Here is a 15683-nt window from a genome sequence, read left to right on the forward strand (position 1 = left end):
GTAATCAATTTTCTTCAAGAAATCATGTGTATCCCATTAATCTGTTCCAAATACTAACAAAAACACATTTCAAAGACAATAATTATAGTTTTACATTCAAAATGCACAAACATGAAATTGATAAATGAACATTAACTTTTATTAAAGACTTGTCAAATGACGGGAGTAAGGGGGGGAGAATCATTCTTATACTTTGCCACAAGTTATTTGATAAAGAAAGTGAGAAACACTTTTGAATTTAATAAAGTGTTGACACTCGCAACTTTCTTAGGCCCCACGGTGGGTTATTTTGCAGCCGTTTTAATTAATGAATTAGTCTCCAATCGGGTTGTACGGTATACCGGTATTAGTGTAGTACTAACGAATCATTTTCGGTACTATACCGCCTCTGAAAAGTACCGGTCCGCCGCACTCACGTGGACACGTCGTGTCATTGCTGGTTTACGAGCATGTTCGGCAGCGCACAATCACATGATACCCAAATTTGTGGTATCAGCCAAAACTAATGTAAAGCATCTAAACAACAGAAGAATAAGTGATTATTACATTTTAACAGAAGTGTAGATAGAACATGTGAAAAGAGAAAGTAAGCAGATATTAACAGTAAATGAACAAGTAGATTAATCATTCATTTTCTACCACTTGTCCTTAATAGTTTTGACAAAATAATAGAATGGAATATGACACAATTAAAATTAGGAGCTAAATTAGGAGCCTTTGTTTGTTTACTTACTACTAAAAGACAAGTTGTCTTGTATGTTCACTATTTTATTTAAGGACAAAATTGCAATAATAAACATATGTTTAATGTACCCTAAGATTTGTTGTTAAAATAAAGCCACTAATGCAATTTTTTTTGGTCCCCTTTATTTAGAAAAGTACCGAAAAGTATCAAAATAATTTTGGTACCGGTACCGGTACCAAAATATTGGTATGGGGACAACACTAGTCTCCAATAAAGATTGGTATCGCTCACATTTTAACTGATAGTAGTGCAAAATTGGTACTTTAAAAACAATGTCAGTGCTTAAAGGGTACCCAAACCGGAACGTAAAAAAATTGAAAACATGCAAGTAAAAAAACTAAATAATTCCTCCATATTTTTTATGGAATTTTGTGACATGAGAAATTAACAGACTAATAATTTAAATACTTACATTATTATAATTGAATGATAACTAATGTATACAAAAAATTATACAAATAAAATCGACCACAAATTGTCAATTTTTGCAGAAATAAATAGACATAAATAAAGATGTCCGATAACGGCTTTTTTGCCGATATTCCGATATTGTCCAACTTTTAATTACCGATTCCGATATCAACTGATACTGATATATATAGTCGTGGAATTAACACATTATTATGATTCATTTTGTTGTGATGCCCACGCTGGATGCATTAAACAATGTAACAAGGTTTTCCAAAATAAATCAACTCAAGTTATGGAATAAAAAAATGCCAACATGGCACTGCCATATTTATTATTGAAGTCACAAAGTGCATTATTTTTTTTGAACATGCCTCAAAACAGCAGCTTGGAATTTGGGACATGCTCTCCCTGAGAGAGCATGAGGAGGTTGAGGTTGGGGCGGGGTTAGGGGATAGCGGGGGGTGTATATTGTAGCGTCCCGGAAGAGTTAGTGCTGCAAGGGGTTCTGGGTATTTTTTATGTTGTGTTACGGTGCGGATGTTCTCCCGAAATGTGTTTGTCATTCTTGTTTGGTGTGGGTTCACAGTGTGGCGCATATTTGTAACAGTGTTAAAGTTGTTTATATGGCCAACCTTCAGTGTGACTTGTATGGCTGTTGACCAAGTATGCCTTGCATTCACTTGTGTGTGTGAAAAGCCGTAGATATTATGTGACTGGGCCGGCACGCAAAGGCAGTGCCTTTAAGGTTTATTGGCGCTCTGTACTTCTCCCTACGTCCGTGTACACAGCGGCATTTTAAAAAGTCATAAATTTTACTTTTTGAAACCGATACCGATAATTTCCGATATTACATTTTAAAACATTTATCGGCCGATAATATATTATCGGACATCTCTAGACATAAACATAAAAAACGTGCAAAAAACGACTTGCTTCCCAATACTCACAATTCCCGGGGTTCTTGAAGGCAACCTCGATCATGTCATGTCTGTGTGATCATGTTTTTGTTTTGGCCATGTGTTTGTTTTTTGGACTCTTTTTAGTTCCTGGTTGCGCTTCCTTGTTTGTTTGTTTCCATAGCAACTCATTAGTTTTCACCTGTCCTGTCACGCACCTGTTTCACGTTTTGAGTCACGCACCTGTTTTCACTGATCATGTCACTATTTAAATCTGTCATTTTCTGTTGTTCGTCCTGGTGACATCACATTCATATCTCCACATTTATGCTCTGCGCACTTTCTCATCCCTCTACTTCATGTCATGTCACAGTTCTTTGCCAAGTAAGTTTTGTTCCTTTTGCCACAGTTAGTGTTTTTGTTTTATTGTTCATAGTTTCTGCCTTTGTGCAAGTTTGTTTTCATAGTCAAGTTTTTACCTCCGCTGGGAGCGCTTTTTTTTTTATTCCTTTTTTATTGTTAAAATTAAACATGTATTTAAATTCACACTTTTCGTTGCCTTCTGGGAGAACAAACCACGCCATAGACCCAGTCATGACAGATCACTGCAATCCTCGAGACAGTGTAGTCAGAAATATGTGTACAAATATGGAGGCTCCCACCGCACTTTGTCTTGTCCGCATCTTCCTCCTCATCACATATCTGAATATACAGTATCAGAATGATCCAATAATTGGAGGAGGGGGGCTAATAGATTTTCCTTATATGAGATGAGCGATGTTCCCCTGACTGTTTGTTTCACTGTGGGAGCAATCATCTGAGAATGATGGAAAGAATGAAGCTGGTTATTTACCCAGATGGTTTACTGGTGGAGGTGTGAGGCTGGCCAGCTCACTGTGGGAACACAACGCTTGCTTTTCTTGGTATCGCTGACCGTTTTTTCGAGACCGCAGTGTTTTTTTCCCCCACAGCGCTCCTCGGCTTTGTTTGCTCTGGATGGCATGTTTGATTATTTATCGTAAGGGAAAAGGGAGTCGCTGGAGCAATAAACATGTGACTTCACTATATTTTGTTTTCCACTGAGAAAGGCCGTGTCCTTTAACAGATATTCGGAGCAGTCATAAAGATGTTTATTTGCTTTCTTGATTGGGGTTTGGCTGAGCCCAAGGAAAGCCAAAAGCAGCGATAAGTATCTGATAAGATATAATGTTGTTTATGGAACTTATCTCTTCTTTTGTTTGTCAATGTATTTTGGCATCCGATCCTTGTTTGTAGCTTATTTACGTCTCAGTAAACGACCTCACTTTTGAAGTATCAAAAACTGGTCTGCAGTGTGTCAGAGGAGATTATTGTTGCTCTGGTAACGGACATGAAGGATCTTCTCAGGGTACTTTCAACCATTTGGCACTTTTGTATTACCCTATTTTCCGGACCGGATTAAAGGCGCTGGTGTTGTAACTAGAGATGTCCGATAATATGCTTTAAAATGTAATATCGGAAATTATCGGTATCGTTTTTTTTATTATCGGTATCTTTTTATTCTTTTTAAATTTTTTATTAAATCAACATAAAAAACACAAGATACACTTACAATTAGTGCACCAACCCAAAAAACCTCCCTCCCCCATTTACACTCATTCACACAAAGGGGTTGTTTCTTTCTGTTATTAATATTCTGGTTCCTACATTATATATCAATATATACATCAATACAGTCTGCAAGGGATACAGTCCGTAAGCACACATGATTGTGCGTGCTGCTGGTCCACTAATAGTACTAACCTTTAACAGTTAATTTTACTCATTTTCATTAATTACTAGTTTCTATGTAACTGTTTTTATATTGTTTTACTTTCTTTTTTATTCAAGAAAATGTGTTTAATTTATGTATCTTATTTTATTTTATTATTATTTTTTTTTAAATGACCTTATCTTCACCATACCTGGTTGTCCAAATTAGGCATAATAATGTGTTAATTCCACGACTGTATATATATCGGTATCGGTTGATATCGGTATCGGTAATTCAGAGTTGGACAATATCGGAATATCGGCAAAAAGCCATTATCGGACATCCCTAGTTGTAGGTACTAAAATTATTTCAATACTTTTCGGTACTTTTCTATATAAAGGGGACCACAAAAAAATTGCATTACTGGCTTTTTTTTAACAAAAAATCTTAGGGTACATTAAACATATGTTTCTTATTGCAGTTAAGTCCTTAAATAAAATAGTAAACATACAAGACAACTTGTGTTTTAGTAGTAAGTAAACAAACAAACACTCCCAATTAGTCTGCTGACATGTGCAGTAACATATTGTGTCATTTATCATTCTATTATTTTGTCAACATTATTAAGGACGAGTGGTAGAAAATGAATTATTAATCTACTTGTTCATTTACTGTTAATATCTGCTTACTTTCTCTCTTAACATGTTCTATCTACACTTCTGTTAAAATGTAATAATCACTTATTGTTCTCTTGTTTGATACTTTACATTAGTTTTGGATGATATCACAAATTTGGGTATCGATCCGATACCAAGTACCGTATTTTTCCGACTATAAGTCGCAGTTTTTTTCATAGTTTGGCCGGGGGTACGACTTATACTCAGGAGCGACTTATGTGTGAAATGATTAACACATTACCGTAAAATATCAAATAATATTATTTAGCTCATTCACGTAAGAGACTAGACGTATAAGATTTCATGGGATTTAGCGATTAGGAGTGACAGATTGTTTGGTAAACGTATAGCATGTTCTATATGTTATAGTTATTTGAATGACTCTTATATGTTACGTTAACATACCAGGCACATTCTCAGTTGGTTATTTATGCCTCATATAACGTACACTTATTCAGCCTGTTGTTCACTATTCTTTATTTATTTTAAATTGCCTTTCAAATGTCTATTCTTGGTGTTGGCTTTTATCAAATACATTTCCAGAAAAAATGCGACTTATACTCCAGTGCGACTTATATATGTTTTTTTCCTTCTTTATTATGCATTTTCGGCCGGTGCGACTTATACTCCGGAGCGACTTATACTCCGAAAAATACGGTAGTTACAGGATCATACATTGGTCATATTCAAAGTCCTCATGTGTCCAGGGACGTATTTCCTGAGTTTATAAACATAATATACATTTAAAAAAACCAAAAGAAGATGCTGTGATGCCAAAAAATATCGATGTAATCATAGTAGTATCGACTAGATACGTGCCTGTACTTGGTATCATTACAGTGGATGTCAGGTGTAGATCCACCCATGGTGTTTCTTTACATTGTGACGCAGGTGAGCTACGGTGTGTAGTGAAACATGTTTAGCTATTCCTCGTCCTGCAGGAATGATACTTGTAAGAAACTTACTTTATTTGTCGCCATGGAGACCAGGATTAGTGATTTAGAAGTAGCTAAAACACTGCAGACTGCGAAATGACGTTAGCCGCTAGTTAGCTAGCCATGTTTTAAAGCACCTTTTCCTGAGGGCGTTTCAGTGTTATAACTTCACCTTTATCTTTAGTTTTTAAGCCAACACGTGTCCGTTCTCCCTTTTCTGTCTACACACTGTGTCTGCTTGTAAGTACTCTGTGATTGTGTGCCGCCAAACATGCTCCTCTGCCCGTAAACCAGAAATGTCACGACGACACGGGCGCGGGGGGGTCCGGGACCGGTATGTTTTAGAGGCGATATAGTACCGAAAATGATTCATTAGTATCGCGGTACTACACTAATACCGGTATACCGTACAACCCTATAAGGCGCACTGCCGATTAATGGTCTATTTTCGATCTATTTTCATATATAAGGCGCACCGGATTATAAGGCGCATTAAAGGAGTCATATTATTATAATTTTTTTATGAATGTAAAACACTTCCTTGTGGTCTACATAACATGTAATGGTGGTTCTTTGGTCAAAATGTTGCATAGATAATGTTTTACAGATCATCTTCAAGCCGCTTTCTGACAGTCGCTTCAGGATGTGCCGTTTTGTGGGCGGCCTTATTTACGTGGCTCACCTATATCTTTGTTGTAGCGGTGTAGCGTGCAAGGACGGGAGTGGAAGAAGTGTCAAAAGATGGAGCTAACTGTTTTAATGACATTCAGACTCTACATAAATCAATAACAGATCAGCATCTCCTCATCCGGAAACAACAACAAGGCCGGAAATGTGTCCCGTGGAAAAAAACGTCCGACCGGAACTCTCTAATAACTAAAGTTCCTTGGGTGAATAACGTAAACTCACTACACCGGTATGTTTTAGCACTTTCATGGCGAGTTTACTGACAGATATAAGTAAGAACTTTACACTACTTTATATTAGAAATGGCAACGGCGGAGGATGAAAGTCCCATAACAAGAAGATAGAGAAAAAGAAGAAGCTTATCGACTATTGTGTCCACACGGACTACAAAGGCGGATGCGCGTAATTTGTCAGGACTTATGCAGACCCCAAATACATATCAGCAGGTACCAGATGGTAAAAAAAAGTTGGGGTAACACTTTAGTATGGGGAACATATTCACCATTAATTAGTTGCTTATTAAAGTAACACAGACTTAATTTAGAGTTATTTGGACACTAGGGGAACATATAAGGGTTAGGGTTACTAATAAGCAATAATTCTGAGGTTATTGAGGGAAGACTTAGTTAATGGCTTACTGGTTGTATAATAAGGCCATGCGGAATGAAGCATTAATAAGTACTTAATAATGATTAATTAAGAGCCAACATGTTACTAATTTGCATGTTAATAAGCAAGTAATTAATGTTGAATATGTGTTCCCCCATACTAAAGTGTTACCAAAGTTGGTTTTGAATAATATTGCGAAACAAAACACCAGATAATATGTCTTACCTTATACACACACCATAATAATATTTGTATGTTGGAGCACAGGACAATCAAAGTCGTACTAAAACATTTTGACAGATTTTTTGAGCGTCGTGTGTAATGTTCTATATTTTCAATGGAACATATAAAATGTTGGTATTGTTTACTTGAGTCATTTTGCAGTCTACACATATCTCTTATGTGTGACTGCCATCTACTGGTCACACTTATCATTTCACCATGTACCAAATAAAATAACTTTGAGGTCGGTAAGTAAAAACCAGAATTATTCCTTACATTAGGCGCACCGGGTTATGAGGCACACTGTCGAGTTTTGAAGAAAAAAAAGGATTTTATTTGTGTCTAACAGTCCGGAAAATACGGTAGGCTTTATGAAAAAAATGATTTCACCTTTGTTTCTCTTTCAGGCGCTCCAGGTAGCTCGCCAGATACTTCTGCAGCAGCAGTGTCAACTAAACGCCGGCTGCAAATCCCCCAAAGTGGACGACAAGGACCAAAGCCTACAGGTGCTGTACATGCTCATTCATTGAAGGCTGGTTTTCAAAATCATGGTGAATTTTCCCGTGTATGGAACAAAACCAGATGCTCTTGTTGAGAAATGTGCAAAAATGAGGGCTGGGAGATCAAATGCATTTATTTTTTAATTCACAACCTCCCCATCGTCACTTTTTACAAAAAAGTATTTAGTGTTGTGGCTGTCTATTATTTTAGTAATCGAGTAATCTATTATATAATTTGTCCGATTAATTGAGTAATCGGATAAAACACACGGTATAGCCTCAATGCGTACCGTACTGTTTAGACTTAGACTTAGACAAACTTTAATGATCCACAAGGGAAATTGTTCCACACAGTAGCTCAGTTACAATGATGGAAAGTGTAAGGATGGAAAGGACAATGCAGGTATAAATACTCTAAATATAGCGATATAAAATATAAAATATATACATAATATTTACATAATATATGTACAGTATATTATATATACTGATATATTATATTATGTCTATAAATATAATATATATATATATATATATATATATATATATATATATATATATATATATATATATATATATATATAATATATATATATATATATATATATATATATATATATATATATATATATATATATATATATATATATATATATATATATATATATATATATATATATATATATCTATAAATATAAAATATATATATATATATAAATATATATATATATATATATATATATATATATATATATATATATATATATATATATATATATATATATATATATATATATATATATATATGAATATAAATATATGAATATAAATATAAAAATAGAGAGTAAATCCAGCAGAAAATAGAAATTTTTTGGGCTATAGAGCGCACAGGTATTTAAGCCACATCCAACAAATTTTAGAAGTAAAAATTGTTTTTTTAATATATTAGCCGCACCGGACTATAAGCCGCAGATATGTAAGTTGTGAAATGGGATAAGTGTAAATGTTTGTTTGTTGTTTGTTGTTAATGGTTTCTAAATGTTAAGATATGTACGTTGTGAAAGGAGATAAGTGTAAATGTTTGTTTGCATACCTTAATTGTTTCTAAACGGTGCCTGTCACACGGCAGTAAAACGGCTGATCAAACAAAACAGAAGTCATCGACATAAACCCACGAGCTGCGGACGCTCGCTCTCTGATCAGCTTAACACAACTCAGTAACTCCACGGTGACGTTTTGGGTGAAATTACGAAACTAAAACAATACAAAAAGAATGCCATTGTACATGTGTAAGTTAATAATACTGACAGAGACACTTGGTAAACTTGTTAGTATATTCGCTAATGCTAACGAGGCTAGCTTTATTACATTACGATAGCACGTACAAATATGCATGAAAACACACCTACAGACATCACACATGGGACGGTTTAGTAAGTATAAATAGTTTTAGTTATATAATAAAACTTACAAACATTGCTTTGATTAATGAATGAAGCATAATTAGACGTTCTGGTGAATTTACGAAACTAAAACAATACAAAAAGAAAGACATTGTACGTGTGTAAGTTAATAATACTAACAGAGACACTTGGTAAACTTGTCAGCATATTTGCTAATGCTAACGAGGCTAGCTTGATTACATTACGATAGCACATACAAATATGCATGAAAACACACCTGCAGACATCACACATGGGACGGTTTAGTAAGTATAAATAGTTTTAGTTATATTGTAAAACTTACAAACATTGCTTGGATTAATGAATGAAGAATAATTACTTGCAGGGACGCGACGGATAGGTTTACTTTCGGTTTGAGGCAAAACAAAGTACATTTTCAACTCGCAACACCTGCAGGGAGCAAACTTGTCCAAAAGATGGCGCCGTAGCCAATCCTCTGCTTTGGTTTAATGAAAACTATTAAACACAAACAAAGCAGTACGACAATTAGAAAAGGAAAAAAAAAAATCCATAAATTAGCCACACCGTTTAATAAGCTGCAGAGTTCAAAGTGTAGGAAAAAGTTAGTGCTTATAGTCCAAAATGTACGGTGTGTATATAACTGAATGTGATCTACCTCTGCAGTGTTAACATGGCTTGGCGGGATGGTTTCCCTCCCCTCCCCCTGTCCTGTACTCTATCATCCTCTGATCTTCCATTCAGAGCAACTCCATTCTGCCTGAGCCAAATATCGCTAATGCTAACGAGGCTAGCTTGATTATAATACGAGAGCACGTACAAATATGCACGAAAACACACCTACAGACAACACACATGGGACGGTTTAGTAAATAATATTAGTTTTAGTTATATTATAAAACTTAAAACGTTGCTTGGAGTGATGAATGAAGAATCTTTTCGAGCGGAAACGCTGCGGACGGTTGTACTTCCGTTTCGAGGCACGCAACAGGAAGCACATTTTCAACCCCCAGCACCTGCAGTGAGTGAACTCCTCCAGAAGATTGCGCCGTAGCACAAACAATAACACGCCTTTTTTCAGTGTAATATGAAAATGATTTGCGAAGAAACATCTATGAATTAGCTGTACCGTTTTATAAGCTGCAGGGTGCAAAGCGTTGGAAAAAAATGTGCAACTTATTTTACGGAAAATACGGTATTTCAGGGGAAATTGTTGAAATAAAAATGTTTATGCTTGCCAATACCATCCATCCACCCATTTTCTACCGCTTGTCCTGTTCGGGGTTGCGGGGGATGTTGAAGCCTATCTCAGCTGCATTCGGGCGGTAGGCGGGGTATATTGTAGAGTTAGTGCTGCAAGGGGTTCTGGGTATTTGCTCTGTTGTGTTTATGTTGTGTTACGGTGCGGATGTTTTCCCGAAATGTATTTGTCATTCTTGTTTGGTGTGGGTTCACAGTGTGGCGCATATATGTAACAGTGTTAAAGTTGTTTATACGGCCACCCTCAGTGTGACCTGTATGGCTGTTGACCAAGTATGCGATGCATTCACTTGTGTGTGTGAAAAGCCGTAGATATTATGTGATTGGGCCGGTATTTTTAACAGTGTTAAAGTTGTTTATACGCACACCCTCAGTGTGACCTGTATGGCTGTTGACCAAGTATGCTTTGCATTCACTTGTGTGTGTGAAAAGCCGTAGATATTATATGATTGGGCCGGAACGCAAAGGCAGTGCCTTTAAGGTTTATTGGCGCTGTCACGCCAAATTTCTTCCCCCTACAAAAACCTTCCGGGGTCATTTCCTCTTACGTCAGCACTTCGGCTTTGACTGCCAGTCGCTGGAAGGATACTTTTTTTTTTTTTTTTAAATTATTTTTTATAATATAGCGTTAACAAAACGTCTGTATTAATCGGACAAATTAACTTGAGGATATTCCTGACTGCACATTTGACTCGTGGACATATGCGGAAATGAATAACAGCGTACAATAAGTTAATTCATTATCAATCAACATTATCAAACTTTATTAAAACTAAATGTATTCGTTAAAATTCAGTTTTTTTTTGGTTCTCTGTGTAAGTGAACTAAATTAAAATGACATTTATGTGAACTTAAATTTTTTAGTTTCATTCGTTGTTTTTACGTCAGCACTCATGATAATCGATTTCTTCAGATTCCAGCAGCTGTCAAAGCCGAAGTGCTAGCGAGAAAATGACGTAAGAGGAAATGACCCCGGAAGTAAATGGGGTGGAGGTTTTTGTAGGGGGAAGAAATTTGGCGTGACAGCGCTCTGTACTTCTCCCTATGTCCGTGTACCACTCCGTACAGCGGCTTTTTAAAAAATCATGAATTTTACTTTTTGAAACCGATACCGATAATTTTCAATATTACATTTTAAAGTATTTATCGGCCGAGTATCTCTAGTTGTTTGTATCAGTGTGAAAGAGCTAATGACTTCGGGGCATATTTGGTGATTAATAGGGAGGCCCTGTCCTTTGTGCGAGTGTGTATATATATTTATATATAATATTTAATACCCTGACTGTCCCATTGGGGACCCTAGTTAATGAGCCATTGTAACAGCTAGATCTAATGTAAGGTTGTTAAGGGGAAAAAAAAAAAAGAAAAAAAAAAGCTTCTTTGTTGTGCAGATGTCTCTTCAGAGTTGCTGCAGAGGATGAAACACGACTGAGATGACCTTTTAATGGTGTGCATATTTGTGGCGATTCAAATAAGTTAAAAGTATCAAACCAAACGTTTTTTCCCAGCATGGCAGGGAGTTGTGCTGCAGAGGTCAACACAGGGGGGACCCTAATGGCAGATTGGTGCACGCAGCCAGTTGTTGATACACGGTAAAGTACTGGGCCACCTTCTGCAGACAAAGACAGAATTAGAATTCTAATTTATTAATGTATACAGAGAGCACGGCCAAGCTGTCACTCAGCTATTGAAGAGAGAGTTGCCGCCACCCCCCCAACCCACTCATGCCCACTTCGTGTGAAAAGAGCACAGACTTGGTGTAGTATCTTTACTAACACCATAAATTGCCTGCACATTGTTCTGGTTTTTTTTCCCCCACCCCCCGCCGGGTTAAATTTGCAGCTGTGCAAATGTCACATGTCCAGACAAGTGTTTATCTCCGTGTTGCATGTTCTGTTCATTAAACACATCTACGCCTAACACGGTTGCGGTCACGTGTTCGGGGGACGTAACGATTACTGGTGCAATGATATACCGTGGTAGAACTCCCAAACGGTTGGTATAATTGTTTCACATCTGAATTATCGTAAAACCGTAATTGATTACCGGACTTTGGAAAAACTTACAGTGGTACTGTTCATTTCCAGGAGAAGCAGCGAGCGCTAGGGATGGGTTAAGTTAAGTTAAAGTTAATGTACCAATGATTGTCACACACACACTAGGTGTGGAGAAATGTGTCCTCTGCATTTTACCCATCCCTTTTTCACCCCAAGGGCCGATAAATGCTTTAAAATGTAATATCGGAAATTATCTGTATCGGTTTCATAAAGTAAAATGTATGACTTTTTAAAACGCCGGACGTAGGGAGAAGTACAGAGCGCCGATAAACCTTAAAGGCACTTCCTTTGCGTGCCGTCCCAGTCACATAATATCTACGGCTTTTCACACACACAAGTGAATGCAAGGCATACTTGGTCAACAGCCATACAGGTCACAGTGAGGGTGGCCGTATAAACAACTTTAACACTGTTACAAATATGCGCCACACTGTGAACCCACACCAAACAAGAATGACAAACACACTTCGGGAGAACATCCGCGCCGTAACACAACATAAACACAACAGAACAAATACCCACACTGCAAAAAGTCAGTGTTCAAGAACAAGAAAAAAACATACAAAAATGAGGGGTACTTGAACTAAGCAAAATTATCTGCCAATAGAAGAAGAAAATTTGGCTTGTCAAGACTTTCCAAAACAAGTAAAATTAGCTAACCTCAATGAACCCAAAAATACCTTAAAATAAGTATATTCTCACTAATAACAAGTGAATTTGATTGGGGGAAAAAAAAGAGACTTTTTTGCTCAATATGTTGAAAAATATTCTTAAATTAAGTAAATGCTAGTGCCATTATCTTGACATAATGATATGCGCTCAGCATTACATTTCTTGAAACCAGCAAACTTATACTAAAAACTAATGTATTGTTCTTAATGGAAAGGCAACAAGGCACATTTTTTTTTAGTTGTAATTTTGAAGAATTTATCTGAATGTGCATGAACTATTTCTGTTCAAAATTGTTTGAAATGTCACATGTTAAATGCGTTTTTTTTTCATGCTAGAAATAAGAAATTATGACTTTAAAAAAGTAGTTTTATAAATGTGAGTGTTGATGACTCAGCTTTGATATTCTAGTTTCAAGCATGTTTTACTCAATATAGGTCATAACATCTCAGCAACAAGCTGTAATATCTTACTGAGATCATTTAGGACCAAAACCCTTAAAACAAGTAAAACACTCTAACATAAAATCTGCTTAGTGAGAAGAATTATCTTATCAGACAGAATATAAGCAAATATCACCCTTATTAGAGATATTTCATCTTACTTAGATTTCAGTTTTTGCAGTGCAGAACCCCTTGCAGCACTAACTCTTCCGGGACGCTGCAATGTACACCCCCCGCTACCCCCTAATAACCCAACCCCGCCCACCTCAACCTCCTCATGCTCTCTCAGGGAGAGCATATCCCAAATTCCAAGCTGCTGTTTTGAGGCATGTTAAAAAAAAATAATGCACTTTGTGACTTCAATAATAAATATGGCAGTGCCATGTTGGCATTTTTTCCCCCATAACTTGAGTTGATTTATTTTGGAAAACCTTGTTACATTGTTTAATGCATCCAGCGGGGCATCACAACAAAATTCGGCATAATAATGTGTTAATTCCACGACTGTATATATCGGTATCGGTTCATTAAGAGTTGGACAATATCGGAATATCGGATATCGGCAAAAAAGCCATTATCGGACATCCCTAGTTCATATCCTTCAATGTAATGTATTTTTATGAACATGAGTTGAGGTATGTGTGACACATTTCTTGGGGTGATGACTTTCTCCCTTTTCAGCGAGATTAAACGTCTCCTTCACTGCCCCCTTTTTTTTAAGAACAAGCCTGCACCTCATCCACCATCTCCCCATCATACTGCCGGATAATGATTCTGTTGGTCATCAAAAGGCATGATCTAGCACTTGTGTAGTAAACCTCACAGAAGCACCTGATCTGTGGGTAGGAAGGAAGAAAAAAAAAAAATCCTCTGTTCATCTCAGCAGCCTTCCCATTAGGCGCCGAGACATGTGCATGGCGACTTTTAACTCATTTGCAGACGGGGGAATTTCCAATTCACTCTCATCCAAGTCGGAAAAATAACGAAGGCCGGTATACACGGAACATCTGAACTAAAGTGACTTCACAGTAGTACGTCGGATGAAGGGGAAAAAACAAGACTCGGAGCTAGGGATGATGTTTGATAAGAAATTATCGCGTTCGAGCCTATTATCGAATCCTCTTATCGAACCGATTCCTTATCGATTCTCTTATCGAATCCAGATAGGTTGTTGTATATGGAAAAAAACACAATATTTGGTTTAACAAAAGCTCACTTTTATTTGATAAGAAAAAAATAAAAATAAATAAATAAATATTGACTGTTACCCCCCTAAAAAAAAAAAAAAAAAATATTGACTGTTGTTACCCAAAGTATATTAAGTGGGATTTTTCAGAAAAACAAATGTATACACTACCGTTCAAAAGTTTGGGGTCACCCAAACAATTTTGTGGAATAGCCTTCATTTCTAAGAACAAGAATAGACTGTCGAGTTTCAGATGAAAGTTCTCTTTTTCTGGCCATTTTGAGCGTTTAATTGACCCCACAAATGTGATGCTCCAGAAACTCAATCTGCTCAAAGGAAGGTCAGTTTTGTAGCTTCTGTAACGAGCTAAACTGTTTTCAGATGTGTGAACATGATTGCACAAGGGTTTTCTAATCATCAATTAGCCTTCTGAGCCAATAAGCAAACACATTGTACCATTAGAACACTGGAGTGATAGTTGCTGGAAATGGGCCTCTATACACCTATGTAGATATTGCACCAAAAACCAGACATTTGCAGCTAGAATAGTCATTTACCACATTAGCAATGTATAGAGTGTATTTCTTTAAAGTTAAGACTAGTTTAAAGTTATCTTCATTGAAAAGTACAGTGCTTTTCCTTCAAAAATAAGGACATTTCAGTGTGACCCCAAACTTTTGAACGGTAGTGTACAGTAACACAAAAACAACCTGTCTCTGTGATCACTATAGGTGTATAAATAATAATATAGTGTTAAATAAAATCAGTCCCTTGGCCACAAAACTGAAAATAATACAGCTCTCCAAAAAGTGCACTTCTGCTGCTATTGGAACATACTAACTACACACACAGGCAGACAGCTAACAAACAATCCAAGACGTCTAATAAAGTTCCAAAGCAGATTAATCCATTTAGGCTCTTTATTGTTATTTTTTACTATAGTGGTCTCGATAACGGGTACCGGTTCTCAAAAAGGGATTCGAGTCCGAGGACTCGGTTCTTTTCTTTTCGAACAACCGGGAAAACCGGTTTCGAGCATCATCCCTACTCGGAGCCCTTAATTTACATGACATAGCTCTTGTCATAGGGGTGCCCCTACACACTACCCCTCGACCCCTGGATAGAATACTCCGCCGCCTTGAGGCACCTTAATCATACTCCACACACAAACGGCTGCCTGGCGTGCAGGAGTGCAGCAAAACATACTTGACTGGTCAAGAAGCCAGTAAATTA

General features: G+C 36.8%; 1 protein-coding gene across 6 annotated transcripts in view; it reads left to right on the forward strand.

Moving 5' to 3' along the window:
* The window catches only part of foxp1b (forkhead box P1b), a 498341-nt gene that overhangs the window by 292847 nt on the left and 189811 nt on the right, over positions 1–15683 (forward strand). For all 6 annotated transcript variants that reach the window (XM_062045979.1, XM_062045996.1, XM_062045954.1 and 3 more), the window contains one exon: positions 7322–7420. In XM_062045979.1, the coding sequence (XP_061901963.1) occupies positions 7322–7420 (99 nt within the window). The remainder of the gene's footprint in view (positions 1–7321; positions 7421–15683) is intronic.

This window comes from Entelurus aequoreus, linkage group LG01 (assembly GCF_033978785.1).
Source record: "Entelurus aequoreus isolate RoL-2023_Sb linkage group LG01, RoL_Eaeq_v1.1, whole genome shotgun sequence".
Classification (NCBI taxonomy): Eukaryota; Metazoa; Chordata; class Actinopteri; order Syngnathiformes; family Syngnathidae; genus Entelurus; species Entelurus aequoreus.